The sequence below is a fragment of the Chelonia mydas genome, chromosome 1, assembly GCF_015237465.2.
Source record: "Chelonia mydas isolate rCheMyd1 chromosome 1, rCheMyd1.pri.v2, whole genome shotgun sequence".
Lineage (NCBI taxonomy): Eukaryota > Metazoa > Chordata > Testudines > Cheloniidae > Chelonia > Chelonia mydas.
Genome location: NC_057849.1, coordinates 48,180,979 through 48,207,687, shown reverse-complemented (window position 1 = coordinate 48,207,687; position 26,709 = coordinate 48,180,979). Strand labels below are relative to the sequence as shown.

Below are 26,709 nucleotides of genomic sequence, written 5' to 3'. Positions count from 1 at the left end.
GAATGCTCTTGGACCCCTATAAACTTGGGTGGTGGTCGTGGAGGTGGTGAAAGGAGGAGTTTGTTATGTTTTGTTTGTTTGTAGTTTTTTTACGTCTGTCTGGCAAGTTAAAAAAAGAACTAGTTAAGTTCATGGAGGATAGGTTCATCAATGGCTGTTAGCCAGGATGAGCAGGGATGGTGTCCCTAGCCTCTGTTTGCCAGAAGCTGGGAATGGGTGACAGGGAATGGATCACTTGATGATTACCTATTCTGCTCATTTCCTTTGGAGCACCAGCCATTGGCCACTGTCGGAAGACAGGATACTGGGCTAGATGAACCTTTGGTCTGACCCAGTATTGCCGTTGTTATGTTCTTAAGTTGTTTACAGCATTTTCTTACACATTCAGACAGTTATCCGTGCCACTGTGTTTTCTGGATTTGGTTACTGAAAAGGCTCTGATTTGGGTCACACTGAAGAAGTCTTGTGTACTCCAACTAGTGCAAAATATGGTTTCCTGCATACAGGAAATGTATTACAGAAGTTTTCATAGTTTTCTAGTTCATTTCTTGATATAGAGCAGAGTTTGACTTTAATCTTGAAAAGCTTTACTTGTTCTAGATCTTAGCTATAGAAAAAACAACTTTTCTCCCAGTGAGCCAGCATGGTGAATGAGGTCAGCTGAAGTGTTTGAGCGATTTAGATTCTAGATTTAAATGTTAAGTGATAGAATATTCTCAGTTCAAAATTTTTTTTCCTGTGTTGGTCAGCAATAATCTGGTATGTTGACCTTATGACACAGTGTTTGATTAGAAATTGTTTTGGAAGGGAATTTCGGGAGAACTGTAATTTTTTTCTTCTAGAGGAGGGCAAAAAATGTACATTCTTAAGTGTTTTTTGTCCCTGAGACATGTTAGAGGGCATTTTATAAATAAAAATATAAATAAAGGCCACCAAACAGCTGTCATTTGATAATGATTTTTAGTCCTTTCTGACCTGAGACTAGCTCAGACTAGTGACCTAGAGGTGAAAAGCTCTATATCTCCTTATCCATTTATCTAAGTTATCCAATATTTCTGTATTTCAGTATTTAATAGGAACACTGTTCCTATTTTCTGAAGCTGGGGTGTGTCTGTGCAGTACCAGAACAACTCATTACCTTCAGTTTTAGCGTGCAGTGAATGCCTTTATACAGCTTTGGGTGCAAGCAGCTATTAATTACATCATTATGTAGGTGTTGGGGAGGTGCATACATTTATTCATAGACTTGCTAAAGTGCTTGTAGCCCTACACATGTATATAAGCCTTGAATACGACTTATACTAGGATTACAGTGAAGAAAGCAAAAATGAAAGTACACTTCCCAAATGAGGAAATTAGTCAGTCAAGAATAATTTATGAAATTTTTGTAAAGCTGGAAAGGTAATTTAACGTTATCCATGTCAGAACACTTGAGAGTTACCTGATACCTATTTTACAAAACTACTAATTAGATTTTAGCTCAGAGTGAAATTTTAGACTCCAAAATATTAATTTGAAAATTAAATTTACAGATTGTAGCTGATGCTAAAACAATTTATATATTATAATTGTATATTGCATTTAAAAAACTGTTAATAATGTAAGGTTGCAAAGTCAAGTAGTCAAACATTAGGAAATAGCAGAATTATTGTTGCTTATGCAACTTTAATTTGACCTCCTTGTGCACATGTATTATGCTACTGTCTTTAATTACATTATCACTGTCACAGTTACAGGGTGACCTGTACTTGAGTCCCTCTAGTGCACCCTTTCAGTGATAGGCTTCACCGCTACAACTTAAGTAGCAAAATGCCCTCTTCTCTAATAAGGTACTGCTTACCCAAAGTGCTTTTCATGGTATTTTCAATCAGAATGGCTGGAACCTTCCTTTCATGAGACCAAAGGCCTGCTGGCACCTTGTCTCCAAGATGAAGGATGCCAGGGTATCTCTGATATATATTGATATAATAGACCAGTCCTTTGTTCTTCACCTGTAAATAGGGTTTTCTTTTCTCCTCCCCCAACCCCACATGCTGTTCACATCTTCCTCTTGATTTCTTCTCCTGAAGTCCCCACAATCTCTTCAATGGTATTTGACTCAGTATGCAAATAGATTTCCATTGTAAGATACAGAATACACAGTGGTCAGACAAGGAGATAAATGTCTCCTACCTCATGTCTGGTGTAACCTTTCTTAAGGTATGTCACCTCCAGGTGATCTGTCTTTAATTTCAAGGCATAATTCACAGTTACATATACATAGCTCCTTACATATTATTCACACGTACATTTCACAATGATTATGATGAACAGTGGCAGGCTTTCAGTAGAAACCTGGCATGACAGTTTTTGGTGAATGTAAATACCAGAACCAGGGGATCCCTGTAACCCTTATGCACCCCTGTGTCCTCTGCCAGTTGGCATCAAGAGGTCCTTGGGTGACACACACAATTAGTGGCAACCTCTGAAAAGTTTCATTTAAGTGGCTTGCCTAGTAACACATAGGAAGTTCATGGGAGAAGCAGTGATAGAATCCAGTTCTCCAAGATGACATTTGTGGGGAGGGATAGCTCAGTGGTTTGAGCATTGGCCTGCTAAACCCAGGGTTGTGAGTGCAACCCTTGAGGGGGCCATTTAGGGATCTGGGGCAAAAATTGGGGGATTGGCCCTGCTTTGAGCAAGGGGTTGGACTAGATGACCTCCTGAGATCCCTTCCAACGCTGATATTCTATGATTCAAGTGCTTTAAGCATGAGACTGTACAGTACAGTACTATAGTTGGGAGGTGCCTCCGTCTTACCCCACACAGACACTGGTACTGGAGACAGTGAGGCAGGCAAGGAGGTTGAAGGTGCTGTAGGCTAGGAGAAGCACATTGTGCAGCAGCGGCAGCTTCCTCTACTCTGCAAGCACCAGGGCGGGGGGCTCAACCCTCGGCCTGCCCACTCCACCCCTTCCCCCAAGCCCCCACTCTTAACCCACCTCTTCATCCCCTCCTCCTCCCCCGGTTACGCTTCACGCCGCGTCCTCGCTCCTCCCCTGCCTGCTTCCCGCGGCAATCAGCTGGCTTGCGGCGTTCAGGAGGGATTGGGGAGGAGCGAGGACACGGCGCCCAGGCTCCCCCTCCCTCCCCTGCCTCCTGCCCTCAACAGTCAGCTGGTTTGCAGCGTTCGAGAGGCAGGGGAGGGTGAGGGAGCCTGCGTGCCAAGTCCTCGCTCCTCCCTCCCCCCTCCTGAACGCTGCAAACCAGCTGATTGCCGCGGGCAGGAGCCGGGGGAAGGCGCCGATCTGTGGGTGTCTGCCAGCGGGTGGGAGGCGCTGTGGGGGGGTTTAGGGGGGCTGCCAGCTGTGGACAAAGCAGGCAGCCAAACGATGTTATAGCGAAGCATTGCACAACTTTAAATGGAGCATGTTCTATAATTGAGCAGGGAAGTAAGATCGAAACACCGTTAAGCAGGGAGTTACTGTACATATCTTCCAACTTCTGAAATCAAGTTAGGGATGCATGGTTCTTATAGACAGTAGTCTCATTCATTGCACAGGCAACCTTAGTTCTGTCATTACCTAAATTTGTGCACTTGACTTTGCAGATTTAACGCACTTTTAACATAGGTTGTTTGGGCTTTAACTTCTTAGGGTTTTAAAAAAGTAAACTGAAACCCACCCACATTCCATCCTGTGGAACCCTGCTGACTCTTGCATGGATCATCAGGAGGATTTGGATCTTAAATCTATCAGGCTTCTACCACTTGACCTAAACTAATAACTGGTATCTGTCTTGGGTACTTAAATAGCCCTCTGTTACTCTAATATGTGAGTGCCTCACAATCTTTTTAACATTTTATCACTATACCCCTATGAAAAAGAAACTACTGTCATCTCTATTTCAGAGATGTGGAATTGAGGCAGAGTGAGGCTAAGTGACTTGCCCAAGACTCACACAGGGAGTCCATGGCCAAACAGAAACTTGTAGAGAGGTCTACCAAGTCCAAGTGTAGTGTTGTAATTGCTGGATCATCCTTCCTCTCTATGTATGGTCCTCTCAAGTAGCAATAGTATGCTGTGTGGACAAACCACTAATCGAAGATGACGCACCTTTTGCAATGGCTATTTGCTAGGCAATAGAGGAATTTTGAGACTCTGGAAATCTGGGTCCAATTCCAGGTTCTGGAGGGGAATGTGCTCTTGTGATTATAGACTGGGGGTGGGCAAACTTTTTGGCCCGAGGGCCACATCTGGAAATTGTATGGTGGGCCATGAATGCTCATGAAATTGGGGATTGGGGTGTGGGAGTGTGTGAGGGCTTTGGCTGGGGGTGTGGTCTCTGGGGTGAGGCCAGAAATGAGGAGTTCAGGGTGTGGGAGGGAACTCCAGGCTGGGGCAGGAGGTTAGGGGGAGGGGCGGGGAGTGAGGGCTCCAGCTGGGGGTGCAGGCTCTGGGGTGGGGCTGGGGATGAGGGGTTGGGGGTGCAGAAGGGGGCTCCGGGCTGGGACCGAGGGGTTTGGAGGGCAGGAGGGGAATCGGGTGGGGCAGAGAGTTGGAACATGGGAGGGGGCCAAGGGTGTAGGCTTTGGGGGGCGCTTACCTCAAGCAGCTCCTAGAAGCAGCGGCATGTCCTCCCTTCGGCTCCTACTTGGAGGCACGGCCAGGCGGCTCTGTGCGCTGCCCCCTCCGCAGGCGCCACCCCTGCAGCTCCCATTGGCTGTGGTTCCAAGACAACAGGATCTAAGGGGCCAGCGCTTGGGGTGGAGGCAGCATGCGGAGCCCCCTGGCTGCCCATATTAATAGGAGCTGGATAGGGGACATGCTGCTGCTTCTGGGAGCTGTGTGGAGTGGGGCAAGCCCCCATCCCCGCTCCCCAGCTGGAGCAGGGCAAGCCCTAGACCCCGCTTCCCGCTGGGAGCTCGACGGCCAGAATAAAATGTCTGGAGGGCCAGTTGCGGCCCCCCGGGCTGTAGTGTTCCCACCCCTTTTATAGACCCTTTTGTCCTTCCCCCTCTCTGCTCCTACTCCTTTCCCCTAGATACTACTCACATATCTCTGTTTCTGTTCACCACCACACCATTTTCTGGGCCATTCCATTTGCTGTTATCCCTGCTTCCACTCACTCGCTACCAGGCTACTCCTTCCAATTTCCTTCTTACCCCTTTTTTGCATTTGGGTCAGTCTTGCCTCCTCTTTACCACCCCATGTTACCTAGTGGCTAGTCCCTACTGGAATACTGCATTCCGTTTTGGTTTCCACACTTAAAAATGGATTTTGATGAATTGGAAAGGATTTAGAAAAGAGCTACCAGAATGATTTGAGGTCTTACAGTGAGACTAAAATTCCATTCAACAAAGAAAGTTCACTGGTGATACTTGATCTGTCTATAAGTATCTATATGGGGAAAAGATCTCTGGTAGTAGAGGCCTTTTCGGTTTAATACAGAAGCCATAACAAGATGGAGTGACTAGAACAGTGGTTCTCAAACTTTTGTATTGGTGACCCCTTTCACACAGCAAGCCTCTGAGTGTGACCCGCCTCCCCCTTATAAATTAGAAACACTTTTTTACATTTAACACTATTATAAATGATGGAAGTGAAGTGGAGTTTGGGGGTGGAGGCTGACAGCTGGTGACCCCCCATGTAATAATCTTGCGACCCCCTGAGGGGTCACGACCCTCAGTTTGAGAACCTCTGAACTAGAAGCTAGAATAAATTAAGATCAGAAACAGGGTGCAGATTTTTTTACAAAAAGGTTAATTAGCTATGAGAACAATTTACTTAGAAATAAGAACGAGGAGTACTTGGCACCTCAGAGACGAACAAATTTATTTGGGCATAAGCTTTCATGGGCTAAAACCCACTTCATTGGATGCATGCAGTGGAAAACACAGTAGGAAGATATATACAGATACACACAGAGAACATGAAAAAATGAGTGTTGCCATACCAACTCTAACAAGACTAATCAATTAAGGTGGGCTATTATAATCAGGAGAACAAAAAACTTTTGTAGTGATAATCTGGATGGCCCATTTCAAACAGTTGACAAGAAGGTATGAGTACCAGTAGGGGAAAAAATTAGCATGGGGAAATAGTTTTTACTTTATGTAATAACCCATCCACTCCCACTCTTTATTCAAGCCTAATTTAATGGTGTCCAGTTTGCAAATTAATTCCAGTTCTGCAGTTTCTCGGTGGAGTCTGTTTTTGAAGTTTTTTTGCTGATACAGACTAACACGACTACCACTCTGAAACCTGTTACCTAGAAATGTGGTGTTTGAAGTCTTTAAATCAAGATTGAAGGTCTTTCTAAAAGATATGCTCTAGCTCAGCCAAAAATTCTAGGCTTGATAGTTTGCAGTTATTCATATGGGATTTTTATTAATGGATATATTAGTTGCTTAAAGCAATAAAGTAACTTAAGCATAAGTTTTTCTAGAAGCATTTTCATGCCATCTCTGTCACAATAAATGTGTATTCCATGTAATGTGGCCCTTGTAATTATTATTCTAGGAATTAACTGTAAAAGTAACTATAAAAGTTCTTTAGCCAACACTCTTCTTGTCTTGTTCCCCACAACAAATGCCTCCATAGCTTATTATTAGGAATCAAGAAGGCAATAGGCAGTTTTCCCTGTTAACTATATAGCTCTGTTAGCACTTGTCTGTGTTAAGCAGATTACTGTTTGTTGGTTTACCCTGAAGCTGTGGCTGCCTTATTTAAGTGGAATCTAATTAAATAGAAATCCAGTTTAGATTCCTTAATTAATCACAACATACTAGTGCAAACCTCTTGTAGAACAAAAATGCTTGTCATCATTTTACTTGAAATAGACAGAATATTCATTCCAATTTTTCACTCATATATTGAGGGTTGTATTGTAATCTTTATTTACTGCAGCAAAGCAAGCTATGGACCAGGGAAGATCTCCAATTATAATAGACAACACTAATACTCAAGCCTGGGAAATGAAGCCGTATGTGGAAACGGTAAATATAACTACTGTGTAATTAAATCCATTGTTGTTATACTGTGTTTTTTTTTTTTTGCAGACCTACCTTCACAAAGCACGAATGCAACTACTTTGTCTAGTAATGGGTCTTCCTTGTTGACATTCCTTTCTCTCCTCGAACAGGCTATTTCTTTGACATAGCCACTAACAGGTATGGGGGTAGTCTAGTTTGGATTGACTTGACCTAATGTTTTTATCCTAAGATGAAACCTAGAGGTTGTGGGGTAAGTGATCTAAAGTTCAGTGGGCTAAGACTGCTTAGTATTTAATTTCAATAAGTCTGTTTTTCATTAATATTTTTTCTATTTAATGACGTTATGTTTGTTGCAGCATAAACTAGTATAATAATGTTACACCTGTCATGCATACTGTATTTCTTTGTTTGCTGTAGGCTCTAGGGAAAGGCTACAGAGTGGAATTCCATGAGCCAGACACATGGTGGAAGTTTGATCCTGAGGAATTAGAAAAGTAAGACTTGTGTTATAGTAGCCATCATAGTTATTTTCTTTTGTATTGTGGTTTAATTTAAATTTTTCTCAGTACTTCAATAATTGCTTAGGTGCTTTACTGCTAACATGTGTTTTCTAGTATGTACTGACTTCTGTTAATATGTATGTAAATATACTGCTTACATAAATATCAGCTCAGGAATACACAGAGGACCCTGTGTCCTGGTCCCTTTGAAATCAACAGCAAAATTCCATGGACTTAAGTGGAAAAATAATCAGGCCCATAGGACACACTTCCTTACACAGCGGATGATTAACCTAACCTGGGAAGTCATTACTACAAGATGTGACTGAGGCCATGATCATTTATATAGATTAAACATTTATATAGATAAGAACACCGACAGTTTAATTAGGTAGGATAAAACATTTTACAAGGAATATAAATCCTCATGCCTAAGGGTGTAACTCCATTCCTAACTAGTGGGGATTAGGAAGAAAATTTCCATATGAGCAGGTTATTCCATAATTGTCCATCACAGTGTTTCTTGAAACTTTTTTCTGCGCCCCCCCGCGCACCCTCCCCCACCCAATCATCGGTAGTAAGTACTGTCGGAAACTTGATACTGGATTAGATGGACATTTGGTCTGATCTGTTATGGCAGTGCCCATTTAATTTTGTTTGTTAATTTCTGATGTTTGTCATCCACTCCAGATCCTCTTGAAATCTATGGGATGTCAGTGCATGCCAGGCAAACTTGGGAGAAGTCAAATGGATGAAGATGTTCACTGTTTTTTCCCCATCTCTTGTTGACATGGTATCATTTTAGGGCTACCGACAAAGTGATTGGGTTGAGTTAGCCTTGCAATGGTATGTTAACAGGGGATAAGGAAAAAATAGTAAGAACATTCACCTTCTAACTAGATAGTAGTCAGAAGAGCACAAAATTTGGTTTTCTTGTTTTGGTAACTAAAAATATTAAAATTTAGATTCAAGCATAGTGTATATAAAAAGAATAATAATTACTAAACAATGAGAAATTGCATGCATAATCTCTCTCAAATTAAACTAAATTCTTAATGACTAAGTATCTGAACTCTTTCAAAATGTAGGTTATAATGAAAACTTACATAAAGAAGTGTAATGGCTCTAATACAATACTGGAGTGAAACAAAAGTAGGAATCCCAATTCAGTATCTCATCAGCTCTTAATAGCTAAGCAGGGTAGGATCTAGGTAGTACTTATGTAGAAGGTCATCAAGGAAAATGCAGGGCTGCTTAGGAAGTGGTCTTTGGTGGTTCCGTAAGACATTCTATCCTCAAAGTCAGTATTGAACAGGTGTTGCACTTGTCAGAGGGACTTTACCGTGAGAATCAACATCTTACCAGTTAGTTCTGATCACATGTAATTATAAAATAGTCCATGAAATTATTTTGCAAGAGTTAGGGACGTTAACTCTGGCGACCTGGCCAGATTCTTCTCTTGGTAATTACACATTACATTTCTCCTGCAATTGGGTACAGTATTTGTGTGAAGTGTTGCTCTACTCTGTTAAACAGTTGCTGTTTCTCCCTCCATAGAGGCCTTCATTCATTCATTCATTCATATAGGTCTAAAGTGAATGGCCTGTGGAGGTACAAAATTGCAGTTCCTTGTGCTGGAGAGGTTCATTGTGCTTTGGGAGAATTTACAATAGGGTAATGCAAGTGGTAGTTCTACTATCCCGCTTCTTCAGGTTTTATGCCATTGGAGGGCAGCCTTAAGCTGCAGTCAGTGTTCCTTAGAAATTCTGTCCATGGACACTATTGTGGGGATGTACTGAACTAATGCATCAGCAACTGTGGCCATGCCTCCTCCACTGTCAGCACCACTTACCTTTGGGGCCTTACTGGCTCTCTGCAGGTGCCTTCCTCAGTACAAATTCTTTGCAGCTGCCTGTGCCACTGGACACTGCCCTTCCTCCCCCATCCCTTACCATTTCATACAACGAAAGACTTAAAATAGGAGCGACCACATACTAATTCTGAGGTAGGGACTGAATTATTATGGCATTGAGAATCAGTGAGTTGGGAGCAAAAGAATGACTGGCAAAATCAGAAACATCAGCCTCCATTGTCAACAGAAGGGATCTAAATGGACAAGGGTGGCAGCAGAAATGAAAGCCTCTTTTAGCTGATTGAATACATGTTGACTCTCCGCAGCCCAGACAAATCAGGCTCCCTTTTTCAGAAGGGCCTTTGGGGGGCTACCAGGTATCGAAATCTCAGATGAAACACTGGTAGAAGTTAGTAAACCCTAAGAATCATTGTATGCCCCAGACATCCCTCGGAGCGGTCCACTCTGGGATGGTAGAGACCTTACGTGAGTCCATAGGCCCTCTGAGGAGGCAGTGTAACCCAGAAACTCAACTATGTTCCAATCAAATTTGCATTTTTCTAATTTAGTGTAGAAGTGGTCTGACGTATTCTTTCTAGAACATTGTGTACATGCTGGTCATTCTGATATTTGTTTTCAGAGAAGATCAGGATGTCATCTAAGTAAATTACTACAAAATGGTCCAACATATTTCTGAAAATGTCATTTATAAAATGTTGAAAAGTAGCAGGGGCATTGTGTAGTCAGAACAGCATCACAGTGTATTCAAAATGTCTATACTAGATGCAGAATGTAATAGTCAACACACAGGTGTAGGAAACCATCCTTCTTGGTGACAAATAAAATTGGAGTCCTGCTCGAGGACTTGGAGGAGCAGATGAACCCCTTGCAGACTCTCTTGTAGGTAGCTTCTAAGGGCCTGCAGCTTGGGTTCTGAAAGGGAATAAATATGTCCCAAAGGAATTTCCACTCTGGCCTGGATATGTATAGGGCAATTATAGGGCTGACAAGGCAGCAAAATATTGGTCCTCCCTTTGTCAAAAATATCAAATAGATCCTGATACTTTGCAGGTATAGCCACAGTAGTTGAGGGGCGGGTTGTGTCTCATCAGGCCCCTTCTAACCTGCCTTAGCCTGGCTTTGAGAGAGACAGCTTCAACAAGTACAAGATGTGGGCTGCCTCTTTTCTCGGACTGAGGTTGAGACAGCAGGTCTGACATCAGTGCAGAGAAGTGAACTTGATATGCTAGAGCTCCAGCAGTTGTGGGGGTCATGAGTGGTTAGCCAAGTGATGCCAGAAATAACCAGGAAGAGGGGGAAATGGACTAGGCCAAACCGAAAGGTCTCCTGGTGGTCCTGGATAGTGGTGACTTCTGAAGGAGCTGTTTCTCATGTAACTGGGCTGGAGGAAAGTAGAGATCCATTGACCGCTTCAATGAGGTCTGGGATGGGATTGACACATGTTGATATCTGGTGTTGTGAGATGCTCCTGTGTCCACGAGGGCTTCCAGGTGGACATCTGCCATGGCCGGATGTCTTAAGCGGAGCGGGAGCCGAAGGTGGAGCACCGCCACTAACAGGGTACCGATGTATCAAGCTAGATCCAGGGGAAATACATCACCCCCAACCAGAACTCTTGTAAAAGGTGGAGGGCTGGTATTTCCTTGCTGGGAGACGAACCAACCTTTAGCTGGGCAGCTTGAGCTGTAATGTCTAGTTCTGCCACAGTAAAGGCATAGGCCTGCCAAGTGGCATTGGTTCTTTTCGCCATCAGAAAGGCAGGATCAGACAATGCCAAGTTGCATGGACTCTGGTTGCGGCAGGAGGTCAGTGGGGAGCTGAATCTGGGCATGAGTGACTGAGACTGAGGTATGGTCAGGGCACCGTTGCCTTTTCCTGGCAACGTTCCCGTAGCCGGCTATCAATTCTTATATTCAGGTTGATCAGGGGTGCCAGTCTGGCCAAGATTTCTGCCCAGGCCACTTCGTCCTTCTCTTCATCACTCAGACCACGCCAGAAGTGGTGGTGCTGTGTAGCCTTGTTCCATTCCGTGTCAGCTGCGAGGCAGCAGAATTTTGTGGCATAGCTAGTGACCAGCTTGTGGCCTTGTCTCAGGGCTTGAAGTGCTGATTCTGCCATATGTATCTGGTTCAGGTCATTGAAGATGGTTGTCATGGCCTGGACAAAGTTTTTAAACTCTCCCAAGAAGGGACTGGCTTACTCCAGAAAGGGGGAAGCCCAGGCAAGTGCCTCTCAATCAGGAAACTGATGACGAGCCCCACCTTGGCTCTATCGATGCAATAGGTGTGTGGCCTTATATGGAACAGGAGTGGCATTGGTTCAGAAACCCATGAGAAGCCCTGTGATCCCCATTGAACTTGTCTGGGTGGGGAATCATAGTACTGGAAGAGACTTCGAGAGGTCATCTAGTGCAGTCCCCTGCACTCATGGCAGCACTAAGTATTATCTAGACCATTCCTGACAGGTGTTTGTCTAACCTGCTCTTAAAAATCTCTAGGGATGGAGATTCCATAGCCTCCCTAGGCAAGTTATTTCAGTACTTAACCACCCTGACAGGAAGTTTTGCCTAATGTACAACCTAAATCTCCTTTGCTGCCATTTAAGCCCGTTGCTTCTTGTCCTATCCTCAAAGGTTAAGAAGAACAATTCTTCTCCCTCCTCCTTGTAACAAACTTTTATGGGATTGAAAACTGTTATCATGTCCCCTCTCAGTCTTCTCTTTTCCACACGAAACAAACCCAATTTTTTCAGTCTTCCCTCATAGGTCATGTTTTCTAGACCTTTAATCATTTTTATTGCTCTTCTCTAGACTTTCTCCAATTTGTCCACATTTTTCCTGAAATGTGGCACCCAGAACTGGACACAATATTCCAGTTGAGGCCTAATCAGCGTGGAGTAGAGCGGAAGAATTACTTTTCATGTTTTGCTTACAACACTCCTGCTAATACATCTCAGAACAGGGGTGGGCAAACTACGGGCCACATCCAGCCCGTCAGAACTTTTAATCTGGTCCTGGAGCTCCTGCTGGTGAGTGGGGTTGGGAGCTTGTCCCGCTCTGGCTGGGGAGCGGGATCAGGGGCTTTCCATGTATCCCCCCTCTGGTTCCTACACATGGGGGTAGCCAGGGAACTCCGCATGCTGCCCCCGCCACAAGTGCCACCCCCAGCAGCTTCCATTGGCTGGCGATGTGGACGGGGCAGCGCGCATAGCCGCTTGACCAGCGTTGCGCTTCTGCGTAGGAGCCAGAGGGGGGCATGCTGCTGCTTCTGGGAGCTGTGGGGATGGCGCCTGCGATCAGGGCAGCGCTCAGAGCCGCCTGGCCAGCGCCGCACCTCTGCATAGGAGCCGGAGGGGGGACATGCCGCTGCTTCCGGGAGCTGCTTGAGGTAAGTGCCTCCCAGAGCCTACACCTCTGAACTCGCGCTGTGGCCCAACCCCCTGCCCCAGCCATGAGTCCCCTCTTGCCCTCCAAATCCCTCAGTCCCAGCCCAAGCACCCCCTGCACCCCAAACCCCTCATCCCCAGCCCCATCCCAGAGCCTGCACCCCCAGCTGGAGCCCTCAAACCCGCCTCCCCCCCTCCCCCTTCCCCAGCCTCCTGCCCCATCCCTGATCCCCCTCCCGCCTGCCGAACCCCTCAGTCCTAGCCTGGAGCACTCTCCTGCACCACAAACCCCTCAGTCCCACGCCGGAGCCTTCACCTCCTCCCCCCTAACCCCCAGCCCCAGCCTGGAGCCCCCTCCCACACCCTGAACTCCTCATTTCTGGCCTCACCCCAGAGCCCACATCCTTAGCCGGAGCCCTCACCCCCTCCCACACCGCAACTCCCAATTTTGTGAGCATTCATGGCCCGTCATACAGTTTCTATACTCAGATGTGTCTCTCAGGCCAAAAAGTTTGCCCACCCCGTCCCAGAATAATGATCGCTTTTTTTTTTTTTTTTTTGGGCAACAGTGTTACGCCATTGACTCATATTAAGCTTTTGGTCCACTATGACTTCCAGATCCCTTTCCACGGTACTCCTTCCAAGGCAATCATTTCCCATTTTGTATGGTGCAACTGATTGTTCCTTCCTAAATGAAGTACTTTGCATTTGTCTTTATTGAATTTCATCCTATTTACTTCAGACCATTTCTCCAGTATGTCCTCATCATTTTGAATTTTAATCCTATCCTCCAAATTACTTGCAACCCCTCCCAGCTTGATATCATCCATAGACTTTATAAGTGTACTCTCTATGCCATTATCTAAAAAAATCATTGCTGAAGATATTGAACAGAACCGGACCCAGAACTGCAGGACCCCACTCGTTATGCCCTTTCAGCATGACTGTGAACCACTGATTACTCTATGGGAATGGTTTTCCAACTAGTTTTGCACCCATCTTATAGTAGCTCCATCTAGGCTGCATTTCCCTAGTTTGTTTATGAGAAGGTCATGCGAGACTGTATCAAAAGCTTTGATGCTATCAAAAGGAATGAAATGGTTGGAAGAGAGGTAACCAAGCTTAGTGGCCAGGTTAGGAGCTAAATTATCACGTTTAGAGGGGCTAGCCGAGAGCCAGAGACCAGGAACCAGGGGCAGAGCAGTGATCAGAAACCTAATGCCAAGTGCAGGGAGCGAGCCAGGAGCCAAGGGTCAGAGCTGTGGTCAGAAGATGAATATCAAGTCCAGCGAGGAAGCCAGAGCCAGGAATCAGGAGTCAAGGATCGGAGCCAGAGTGGAGGCAGGAGCCAAGAGCAGGGATTAGGAACTGGGAGCCATGATTAGGAATCCAGGAACAGAACCAGAGACGAGCAACAGGAGGCAGGAGCAGGGATTCAGAGTAAGGGCTAGGAGCAAGAAGGGAGCTGAGAGCAGGAATAGGAAGCAGGACTAAAAACACAGGTGCAGCTGTGGAATGCTGTGGAGCAGCCAGGAACCCAGGGCTGATGCAGTGCTTGTTTAAGACTGAGTGCTGAAGTCTTCAGCCAATCTGGGTTCATTAGCGAGTCAGCCAAATCCAATGAGCAGGGTCTGTGTTCAACTGTGGGTCCCTGACACACCCACTCAATGATATGGCCCCCATCATGGTTCTATTTAACAGCACCGTAGTATCTGATAGGTAAATAGAAGAGTCATCTTAGAACAGTATACACATATTGTCCATATTAACAGTGTGTAAGATATTGCAAACCCATGCAGTATCTTTGGGGTCCATTGTTTTAAATACATGGCTTATGTATGATTGTGTTCTACTCCATGGGGGAGGATTACGATAGCTCCTCTGGAAATTAAAAACAGTGGGTGGTGACTAAGGCAAATCAGCCAGGTTGTAACCCTCCCAGAGAGGTACCATCTCCTGGAGAGGCTCACATATACTATTTCTAAGCAGATTCTCCGAAGACTAACAGACAAAGAAAGGACTTTTGGGTAAATAGCCTGAGTTTAAACTGATTTGGGGCCTTGTTTCTGGTCCAGCAAACGGACAGGAGCTGCTGTCACAGCGGGGCCCTATCCCTTGTAGAAGGATTGGAAAGACTTTAGCCTACTTGGGCCCCATAAGACGAATGGGTGACCTCTGGTAGGCTATTTGTTTTTACATGTGTATTTACCTGGTGAACAAATGTGCTTGCTTAGAAAAAGCTGTGTGGTAACCTGTAACAGCTGGCATTAACACCACTCATAGGCCTTGAAGAGAAAGCAAAGCACAGGTCTTGGTCTTTTTAGGCAGACTGGCTTGCTGCTATTATTGCAGTAGAAGACAGGGGGCTGTGCAGCCTTAAAACCACTGGTCGGGGGGAGTGAGATGCAGGTCTCTGCTCAAGAGAGGTGATGACTGGGAGCCAGAAACGTTGAAGTGGGTGCCCCCAAGGGACCACAGAGGGGGAAATACAGGTGCAGTTGCTCTGAAACTGTGACAAAAAGCACCACGTTACTGTATAAAGGAAAATACTTTTGTTTTATATTTTTGAAGTATATATATTTGTATATTTGTACAGTATATACAATGAATTGTGTTAAAAAGATGTAATACAATTTGTATATTATAAAATGGTAAATACTGTGTAATTAAATCTGAACTTCTACACACTACAGCATATTGTTTTTCAGAAGTGTGTAGTCAGTTGTAGCGAATTTATTTCAAAACAGTAAGCTTAAATATAGTTGTAGTGTTGGAAAACCCGATGTGATCCTTCTGGATCTCGAAGGTGGGCAGAAGATTAAATGATGGCATTTGACAGTTTGGATAGATGGAGAGGATAAAACACAAGATATTCTTCAAAAGTTTAAGAAAGACTGCGAACATATAAAAAGTACCAAACAGTTTATTTAAATTATTATTTTTGTAGGAGGAATAAACATGGGGTCCCTCGTGAGAAGATTGCTCAGATGTTGGAACGATATGAATATCAAATGTCCATCTCTGTTGTAATGAATTCAGTGGAACCTCCTCACAAAAACACACAAAGGCCACCTCCACCGCGAAGACAGAGGTGGGGAAGCTGTATAGACTCTTGGAATTCTTTCAGTATTTCAAATAACCGATAACTCAGGTTACATTCAACTAACACCAGTTTGTTGATCACTCTTTTAAAAATATTAAACAGTGGACTTTCTCCTGAGGTTTAAATAGGCTTAATGCAATTAAAGGACCATTCTCTCTTGGAGATTGTTCCATTAAACAAAGTTTTGGAGGCTTAAATGTAAATAAAATTTAATATAAAAATGTATGTTAAATGTTTTTACAATCTCTATTTATTACATTTGTACTAACTTTGGTTTTGGATAGTGTAAAGTAAACAAGTCTTCCTTTATAGTTGGGTCTCAAATAATGTTATCTACAGAGGATATTGTTGAGCAGATTTTTGTTTTTGTTCTTTTTTTGAGGAAGTCCTAACAAAACTTAGGAAACAAAACTGTTTTTTAAATAGAACTCAGAAAAGCCCAGAGTTATAAGTTATGTGTGTAGTTATTGCATTTTAACTATTTCCACTGCTTTTTAATATTTTATCCAACTTTTACCAGGTTTTTATACTGAACAATTATGTTTTCTATTTCTTGCTGGATGCTTGTTCATTTTAATTGGTATCCAAAATGTTGTCACGCTTATAACCCAGATTTCCTTTCCTCTTTCCTTGGTTTCCATCTTCACTTTTGGCTCAGAGTCTCAGCCGGCAGTGAAATCAATGTGCTGCAACTGCAGTATTCACCAGCCTGAAATTACAAACCATGATTTGTCTTAAATTTGTTTGCTATCTACTGAAATACCAAATGTAGTTGTGCCTTGAAATTACCTAAATTTATTTTTTGAGATTTTTGTTGGCATGAAAATGTACAGCTGCATTTCTTTAAGTTTACAGCATTAAGATGCTTAATTGGAACTGAGTCTTTTGGGGCTAAGTGTTCTTACTGGGCAAAGAAAACAGAATACTTAAAATATTAATCTCTCAGGGATCATCTGCAGTTGGAGTATGTGCAATTGCACCAAGTAGGTACAGGTGGACAGTGGTCTCAGTTCTGTAAAACCACATTACATTCTTTTCAGGATTTTGACACAGGTAATATTCTCTTCTTAGCAGATGCCTAAAACTGAGCCAGCATGGAGATTGATCCTTTTATTGCCATAGATCCTTTTTACCTTAAGCTTAAACACTGGTATGGTAGTAAGTTTTAAATCTAATGCTTGCATTTTTCCTGGTCCCTGGACTAATAAAGTATCTCTCTGTCTGTTATTGCTGCCATTGTTTTAGTAGTCCAATGTAAGTCTGACAAAATTAGTATTTTGTTCTTATGTTTTATCGTTTTATATTAATGAAAATATTACTTAAACAGCAGTTGATATAGTTAATGTTTAGACTGTGCCACATTGGATTTTCTGTTGTGTGTCAAGAAACGTGGGGGAGATCTTGATGGCAATTTTTTTCAGGAATCTTTGTCCATTGGATAAATAGATCTTCATTTAATATTTAATTCTGTTCTTCAAAGACAATTATAAAGAACTTGGTTGTGTGCAGTACTATTAGAATAAGATAGCAATTATATTGCAGACACCAAGATGCATTTTTTACTTTTGTGCAATGAATGGATAAGTTTATAATGCCTCCTTGAACATGTTTATACTGTAGAGATATGATGGCAGAAAAAAAAATCAGCATTTTACAATGGCTGCTCAAGTAAACTGCCCAAAGCAAACCTCATTAATTTCAAGGAATGTAATACGGTATCAATTTGTACTTCTACAATAAGGGGCTAAGCATACAAGACATCTACAGGTAATGGGATGAATTTACTGATCTTTAGATACATTGGCTGTCTACATGCTGCCTGACTGATGAGAACCACAAAACAAGTTTTTAAATCTGAGGCTCTTTCTAGAAAAGTGGTTGATGCAATTAAGACTTCTGTAATTGTGTAGGAAACTATAACAAAGCAACTCCAAAAACAAAAAAAAAGTATTTATTTGAAAATTTGCATTTAAGACATACCTCAGTCTTCCATTTTTAAGGTTTAGGTATGAAATTACAGTGTAGTTAGTCTGCTATAATAGATCTTGAAAGGGAGAAACAAGACTTTAAATCGGTATGTACCGTTAAAGTACACATCCTATGGGTTCCTGTTATGTTTTGTATTGTGTAATCATGATATTTGAAAATTGGCCCTAATTCATTTTTAAATATTGGAAAGTCTTAGGTCAGTATGCTTTGTTGTATTAAATAAAAATATGAAAATAAAAATGTCAGCAATCACTGGGTAGAACTCTAAAAGGTGCAGCCCATTTGCTCTATAGGTTTTATAATATATAAACACTTAATCATGTTTTCTTATTATATGTTTAAACCTGATTACATGATTAAAGGGACACTTGGGTTAAAAATGACTATTTAAAAAACAGTAAGTTTCCCTGTGTGGGTTATTAGTAAATTTGATTATTAAAGCTGAAATAGTTGGATAAATTTAACTTTTTTTTAAATTTTTTTTTGCATATTTCTCAACTTGGAGGATAAAACTAGATTGTTCAGTTCTTGTTCACATTCAGTTTTCCCTTTGATCAAACACTGCAGGAAGGTGTTTAAAAATCAAACAAAGTTTTTATTAACATTTAAAAGGGAAAAAACCTATTTACATTTTCTATTATATTAACAAGGGATGTTTTCTCAATTTTTAAATAAAATCTAAATCTTGGGTTTAAAAGTACCTGACTTTGTCCCTTCCATGGCACAATGTGCATTTGTCCCCGTCACCATTTATTGGGAGTCCAGATGTGCAGTGCAAACTTTTAGGACTTTATACAGCTGTCATTCTAGTATTCTAAGAAGAGTATATCATCAGGCCCCATTATAGTGGCTTTTGGAGGGGAACATTTGAACCTGTAATGGGGTCAGGTTGAATAAACCATTAAATCATTATTTCATTTCTGAGAAAGGGAAGATCAGAAAAGTTAAGGGGAAGTTGTAGATGCCTATGAAGGGTGGCTGCATATAAAAATACATGTCAAATCACTTGGGCTCTCGATTAATCACAGTTAACTCACATGATAAACTCAAAAGAATTAATCACGATTTAAAATATTAATTGCGATTAATCACAGTTTTAATCGCATTGTTAAACAGTAGAATACTAATTGACATTTATTAAATATTTTTGGATGTTTTTCTACATTTTCAAATATACTGATTTCAGTTACAACACAGAATACAAAGTGTACACTGCTCACTTTATCTTTTTTATTACAAATATTTGAGCTGTGAAAATGATAAACAAAAGAAACAGTATTTTTCAATTCACCTCATACAAATACTGTAGTGAAATCTCTTTATCGTGAAAGTGCAAGTTACAAATATAGATTTTTTTTTTTGTTACATAACTGCACTCAAAAACAAAACAATGCAAAACTTTAGAGCCTACAAGTCCACTCAATCCTACATCTCATTCAGCCAATTGCTAAGATAGACAAGTTTGTTTACATTTATGGGAGATAGTGCTGCCCACTTCTTATTTAAAATGTCACTTGAAAGTGAAAACAGGCATTCACATGGGACTTTTGTAGCTGGCATTGCAAGACAGTTACGTGCCAGATATGCTAAACATTCGTATGCCCCTTCATGCTTTGGCCACCATTCCAGAGGATGTTTCCATGTTGGTGATGCTTGTTTTAAAAAAAAATGCATTAATTAAATTTTGACTGAACTCCTTGGGGGAGAATAGTATGTCTCCGGCTCTATTTTACCCGCATTCTGCCATATATTTCATGTTATAGAATCGTGGACGATGACTCAGCACATGTTCATTTTAAGAACACTTTTGCTGCAGATTTAACAAAACGCAAAGAAGGTACCAATATGAGATTTCTAAAGATAGCTACAGCACTCAACCCAAGGTTTAAGAATCTGAAGTGCCTTCCAAAATCTGAGAGAGATGAGGTGTGGAGCATGCTTTCAGACGTCTTTAAAGAGCAACGCTCTGATGCGCAAACTACAGAACCCGCACCACCAAAAAAAAAAAAAAAATCAACACTCTGTTGGTGGCATCTGACTCAGATGATGAAAATGAACATGCGTCGGTCCGCATTGCTTTGAATTGTTATCGAGCCTAACCCATCATCAGCATGGATGCATGTCATCTGGAATGGTGGTTGAAGCATGAAGGGACATACGAATCTTTAGCGCATCTGACATGTAAATATCTTGCGGCACCGGCTACAACAGTGCCATGAGAACAGCTGTTCTTACTTTCAGGTGACGTGAACAAGAAGCGGGCAGCATTATCTCCTGCAAATGTAAACAAATTTGTTTGTCTGAGCAATTGGCTGAACGAGAAGTAGGACTGAGTGGACTTGCAGGCTCTAAAATTTTACATTGTTTTATTTTTGAATGCATTCTTTTTGTACATCTATATTTGTACGTTCAACTTTCATGATAAAGCGATTGCACTATAGTACCTGTATTAGGTGAATTGAAAAATATATTTTTTTTTACCGTGTAAATATTTGTAATCCAAAATAAATATAAAGTGAGCACTGCACTCTGTGTATTGTAGTTGAAATCGGTATATTTGAAAATGTAGAAAACATCCAAAAATATTTAAACTATTACTGTTTAACTGTGTGAATCACCGTGATTAATTGCTATTAATTTTTTTAATTGCTTGACAGCACTACATAGCACTAGAGAGCAACAAGGTCCATTGCACATCGGAGTAGAGCACTGATATAAGATTCTGGTTTTAGAAGAATAATCTGCAGTTAGTCATCACAATTTTGTTTTTAAAAAAAATCAGGATTTGGTAATTAAGGAAAAATGTTTGAAATTTGATAATCACTTTTAATTATTCTAAGATTTTTGAGGTGGTTTTCTATATAAACATATTAGGCAATAAATAGAAATACATAACTGAACTAATGTTTTAAGTGCACTTTTTGGTTTAGTGGGGCTTAGTTTTGAATACTTGCATCAGCATGCTTTTGTTTTATTATGAAGCAATTGTGGAAAACAGTATTTTAAATTAGAGTCTGCAAATCATCAAGGTTGAAAATCCAGACATTTAATTCAGTCTCTTTCTGTGGTTCTGTACACCTATTGTGCAATTTTAAATTTGTACAATGTGATGTATATCTAAGTGTTTTGATAAGAAATTTTATTAAAACTAAAAGCTGGACATATGATTTTGTTTTCTTTTTAGTAATGGTTTTAGTCATTTGCAAGTTATTGCAGTGAAGATGTTTTTGTAGTCCGTGCTTGAATTGTTAAAATATTTGAATTATAGTGTATTTCATAAGTTAACATTCTATTAAATACATCCAGTTATTGTATCTTATTCACAACCACTTGTATTACTTTTTCTTCAGTTTTCATGTTTAGTTATCAACGTAAATATCCTTAAAGAAGGCATGGAAATCATAGGAAAAAGTCAGAATTATTTTCTGTGTCCCAAATCTTTGTACACTTAAACATAAAAATACATTACTACTTTGAGGGGAAAAAAAAGTTTTAGGAAGCCTCATTTCACTTACTATTGTGATTGTTAGTTTCTCTAGCCCATAATAAGGTTAGAAAATTACTTGGTTTTGTCTTCAGTTTACATCAAGATATTATAGGAAAAAATAGCCAATGACTGGAATCTGATATGTGTTTGCAAGGATTTTGCAATAACTTAACCTTCAGCTTTTAAAGGAAGTTGGGAAGTTGACACTGAGTTTTAGTTTTCACTTGGAAATTTTTGTTTAAATTGTGAGGTTTAATTCTTGTCTAAAAGGTTAAAAAACAATATACAGGCATCTTCTATGTTTTTGGCCTATCTGGAATTATAATTCATGGGTCATGGTTATGTTTTTGGTATAAAAAGCACACAGATGAAAGTAGGCTAGTATGTATGAAGAACATATTACTTTTTACAGCTTGGCATGTTACCAGCATTTTCTGTAAAGCTGTATTCTATCTCATCTGTAAACCTATATTTTAGGGAAAGTGCAAAGGTGTGGTAAGTGTAAACAAAATGAAAATGCTCTGCTGATTGTGTAGTATGTATCCTTTGTTATATTTTGTTTTTTGCTATGTTTTATTTTCTTGTCTTTTGTATATCTGTATCTGCTGGGGATATGAAAAGTCATTGTAATGAGCACTAATTATAAATAATATCAGAACATTAAGCACTTCATGCCAGAAACTTTGCCCTCTTTTTTGAGTCTATATCCTTAGGAGTGCTGCACCATAGGGTGTACATGTGTCTGTGTGCTCTCAGTCGGAGACTGCAAATTAATGTCCTCAGACCTGCACAGAGTAGCACCTCGTGTGCTGAACAAGGGCATATAGGGAGGCGTGAACCCACCCCCACTCAGTTCCTTCTCATCTGCCTGCAGTTCGAGATAGAGAGTTCTGCTCTCTGCTGTATTCACTTCCTGCCTTCACTTTGTGAGTTCTTTACTTTGTTTGTTTATTTGTTTTCGTAGTTTCTTTTCATTATCTATTTTCATTTGATATCTTTATTTTATTTATCTTGTATCGGTTGAGGGATAGGGGCTCTTTCCCCTTATCTTTTTTTGATCTTTTATTTGTGTCAGAGCACAATTTGTTTAGCTGTGGGGTCTTGGGCATAGGACCTGAGAGATTTGCCACATGCCATTTTCCCATAATGAGGAACACTCCAGCTACCTGTGGTTTTTGGGGACCCTCACAACCCTTCTGAATGCAAGGTCTGTCTGGGTTTGGAAGGCAGATGCAAGAAAGACAGGGAGAATAGACAAGCTCCTATTAATAGAACGTGCTGTAGCTCTGGAGGGATCTGCTTCTCCTCCCTGTACATTGGCCTCTACATTTCAAGCTGCCTCAGTCCCAGTTTGCTGCCATGTCTGCAGCCCCGGACAATAAGACTTTAAAAAGAAGAAAACATACCTTTCCAAGCAAGGAAAGGAGAAAAGAGGCAGGTCACCTCATGAGACTCACTGTCGGGAGACCTCTTATTCCTCTAAGGGTACAGGAGAGGCTCTGAGTCCAATACCAAAGGAGAAACCCAGTTTTGATATACCTGCCGTCAGAGCTGCTACTATGGCAGCACTGTCTGATACTTTGTAGCACTGCGAGATGCACAGGGCTTCCATCCGTTTCCTGGTATCTGTATCTCACTGTACCTCTGAAAGGGGAGATGACTCTACAGTTTACCTCAGTACCACAAAAGCCTCCATGTCACAAGCCAGTAACAATCCAAACTTTATGTGAAAGCCCTCCACCTCCTTCCAGGTTCCTTTCTTCAGAGGATCTCATTATCTCTGATGAACCTGTGTCGCCAATGTTGGCAAGATCTACCACTGCCACCACATTGGTACCAGCAAGCAAGCAGCAAGTTGAGACTTGTTTACATCTCAAGGCTTCGGTACTGGTTAGGGGAAGTTTCCTCTGATTCAGAGAGCTTGGTACGGGGATACATACCCTACCCTCATGAGTCCCTTTCATGAAGAGGATCCTAGAGAACCTACCAGGCATCGTAGGCTCAGAGATTATGATTATCATTGAGGTCCCTTCTTTTATCCCCTTCCCCATTAGGGTTACTGGGACCTATGCGGTACAGCAACCAACTCCATCAGGTGCCTAAGAGAAAGCACTGGCACCCACCAGTACTCTACCAGCCACTGGCACCTACAAATCGTCCTATAGTACTGTGTGCATCTGTCCCACACACACACACACCTCAGTACCACACGATTCTCCAGTGCCGGACAATATACAGGAAGAGCAAGAATCTCAGGCTAAGGAGATCTCCCCTTAATTTCCAGACGAGACAGTAATGTTACCACCTCTCTCTTACACTGATGATTTTAAGACCTTCCAGGACCTCATGAAAAAACTACTGAATTTACTTCAGATCCCACTAGAGGAAGTCCAAGAGTCAAAACATTACTTGATGGACGTCCTGAACATCAGTCCCCAGAGAAAGGTGGCCCTACCCATCAATGAGGCTTTATCATCTGCTGCACATAACCCTTTGGCAAACATCTGCCACAATCCCATCAACCTGTAAGTGGACAGATGATAAATACTACATCCTACCGAAAGGCATGAAGTACTACTTCTCCCACTCTAACCACCGTTTCCTTTTAGTGGATCAACCAGTGTAAGGAACTGTCAAGCTTACTCTAGATTCCCTGTCAGATGGAGAGGGCCTAAACAGCTGGAGTTGCTGGGAAGGAAGAGCTACTCTCCAATTATATATTACCAACTACCAGACCCTGGCAAAATACGATTTTAACACACACTCCAAATTTATCCATTATATTGAGCACGTGCCACGAGACCAGAAAGATCAATTTTGATCTGTCATCACTGAAGGGAAGTTGGTTGCAAAAGCCTCCCTGCAAGATGTTGTAGATGCTGCTGACACAGCTTCCAAGTCCATGGCCATGGCAGTAGTTATGAGAAGAGCATTCTGGTTCCAATCTTCAGGTGTTGCAAGGGATGTACAAAACACAGTGTAAAACATCTTGCTTGAAGGGCCCAAGCTCTTCAGCAAACATACAGACTCCTCTCTCCACATGCTCAGGGATTCCAGAGCAATGTTGTGGTCACTGGAAATTTATTTGCCTGCAGCAAAAAGGCCTTTAAGTAGATTCCAACCCACTCAAAGATCAAAACCATTCCAGTACCATCAGCGCACTTTCCCTAAGCCTCAGGAGCCCTTCAGGAGAGAGGCCAGGATACAAAAACTGGGGCCTCCATCCCTACTTCTGCCCAATCAGCCCCTCCGGCTAAGAGGCAATTTTGACACCTCGGTCTAGAGCATCAACTAGTTCACTCCACTGGATCACATGTTCTGTGACTACCTCTCCTTTGGAGACATCACACTACCTACTTGTCTGGAGTACCTTATCTCAGATAAGTGGATACTGGAGGTTGTCAAAATGGGCTACTCTATACACTTGGTTCTTTTTCTCCTTCCTACCCCCTTTCCATCCCTCTTCAGGGATTCTTCTCATGAGCAACTCTTAAAACAGGAATTTCATTCTCTCCTCTTCCTAGGAGCAATAGAACCAGTCTGACTAGAGTTCATTGGAAGATGGTTCTATTCCAGTTACTTGTTCCCAAGAAAGGTGAAGGGTGGACTCCAATCCTTGACCTCAGGAACTTGAACAGTACTTGAGAATGGTGACATAATTCCATCCCTAAGCCTATAGGATGCCTACTTTCATGTAGCCATCCACCTCTCCCACAAGCATTTCCTAAGATTTGTGATGGGGCGCACTGTCAATATTGATATCTCCCCCTCAGACTGTCCGTGTACCCAAGGGTGCTCACAAAGATTCTCTCAGTGGTAGCGGCTCACAGTGTTCCCGTATTTTGATGACTTGCTTCTCAGAGGCTGGTCACCGCAAGATGTCCAGTCGGCCCATGTCCAGAGCAGTAACACTATTCCAATTTCTGGGCCTCAACATCAACCACAAAAAATCCATACTAACTCAGATACAGACAATAGACCCATCGAAGCTTCTCTGGACTCTGCAACAGTAAAAGCTTACCTCCCAAGGAGAGATTCTCCACCTTGTCGAACCTAATCTCAACATTACAGTGCAGCTGGCAAGCCATGATGACTTGTCCGCAGGACTTGGGCCACATGTCAGCCTCCACATATGTGACTCCCCACAAGGATGCCTCCAGACATGGATAAGAACAGTGCATACCCAAAACAGACGCAACCTCTCCAAATGCATTATAGTGCCTCAGAAGGTGTTGGACTCTACTACATGGTGAAAGGGCTCAAGGAAGGTCTGTGTTGGACCCCCAGTCTTAAATCAAGCACCTTTGAAGACCCTCACAACATGCGTCTCTGTTAGGATGGGGAGTTCAGCATAGGGAGACAGCAAAGGGCAAATGGTTGACACAGGAATTGACATTCCATATCAATATCTTGGAGCTAAGAATGGTACATTATTCTTGCCAACACTTCCTTCACACCATATGAGGTCATAAGTAATGCTGGACAACAGGGCAGTGATGTATTACATCAGCCTCCAGAGCAGAGCAAGATCCCAGTCCTTATGTGCAGAGTCATTAACGCTGTGCAACTGGTGTATCTACCAGCAGATAGAGATATCAGCAGTCTGTCCACCAGGGCTCCAGAAAACAGTTACACAACTCCCTGAGTAAATACTTACAGCAAGCTCAGGAATGAGAGCTCAAAAGCTTTTCCGCAGCATCTGCCACACATAATGTAGTCTGTTTTTACTCTAAGGGAGGTTACAGCCACAACACTCTGGGAGGTGTACTGACAACACCATGATCCCATACCCTTTGTACTTATACCTATACCATTATGCACAAGACTGTTCTCTAGCTGCCCCAAGAAGGAGTGAAAGCTATCCTCATAGCACCTTCTTGTCTGAGACAGATGAGGCACTCAAACTTTGTCCACCTCTCAGAGGTAGCACCCCTCAGACTCCCTGCATTCTGTTGACCCAGAACTCAGAGTCCCTCATGCATCCCAACTCCTCCTTCCTGAATTTGAGAACAGGGCTCCTCAATGGCATTCAAGCATGGAAATGACCATTTTGGATAGAGATCAGTCAGTTCTCTGAAAGCCTGGTACTTACAAGACTTACCTCCAAAAGTGGAAGCACTTCCAATCCTGGGGTTCCCTCTCATCTTCTCAAGCCTCAGAAGTTCCACTTTTCAAGATCCTGGACTACCTGTTAAAATGAAAAGCACAGGGTCTCTCAATGAGCTCAGTCATAGTACATCTGACCACCATCACAACCTTCCACTCATCTATCAAGGCTTCTCAGCCTTTGCCCACCATACAGCAAACAGATTTCTTAAAGGCCTGTACAACTTGTTTCCTGCCATTTGACAGCTGGCCCCCCAATGGGACCTCAGTCTGGTTTTAAACACTCTAAGGAAA

The 26,709-nt window shown here is 42.1% G+C and overlaps 1 protein-coding gene across 12 annotated transcripts in view; it reads left to right on the top strand.

The window, feature by feature from the left end:
* LOC102945514 (NEDD4-binding protein 2-like 2) overlaps positions 1-26,709 on the top strand; it is a 105,546-nt gene that overhangs the window by 18,867 nt on the left and 59,970 nt on the right. For 7 of the 12 annotated variants that reach the window (XR_003565607.3, XR_005224261.2, XM_037892106.2 and 4 more), the window contains 3 exons: positions 6,888-6,976; positions 7,391-7,467; positions 15,678-15,821. Coding sequence is in view for 9 of the 12 variants with exons in the window: in XM_037892106.2 (XP_037748034.1) it covers positions 6,888-6,976; positions 7,391-7,467; positions 15,678-15,821 (310 nt within the window). In the remaining 3 variants the exon portion in view is untranslated. Of the gene's footprint in view, positions 1-6,887; positions 6,977-7,002; positions 7,151-7,390; positions 7,468-12,598; positions 12,733-15,677; positions 21,149-26,709 lie in introns of those variants that run through there. The other 5 variants (XM_037892135.2, XM_037892129.2, XR_006286433.1 and 2 more) reach the window with 5 other exon arrangements.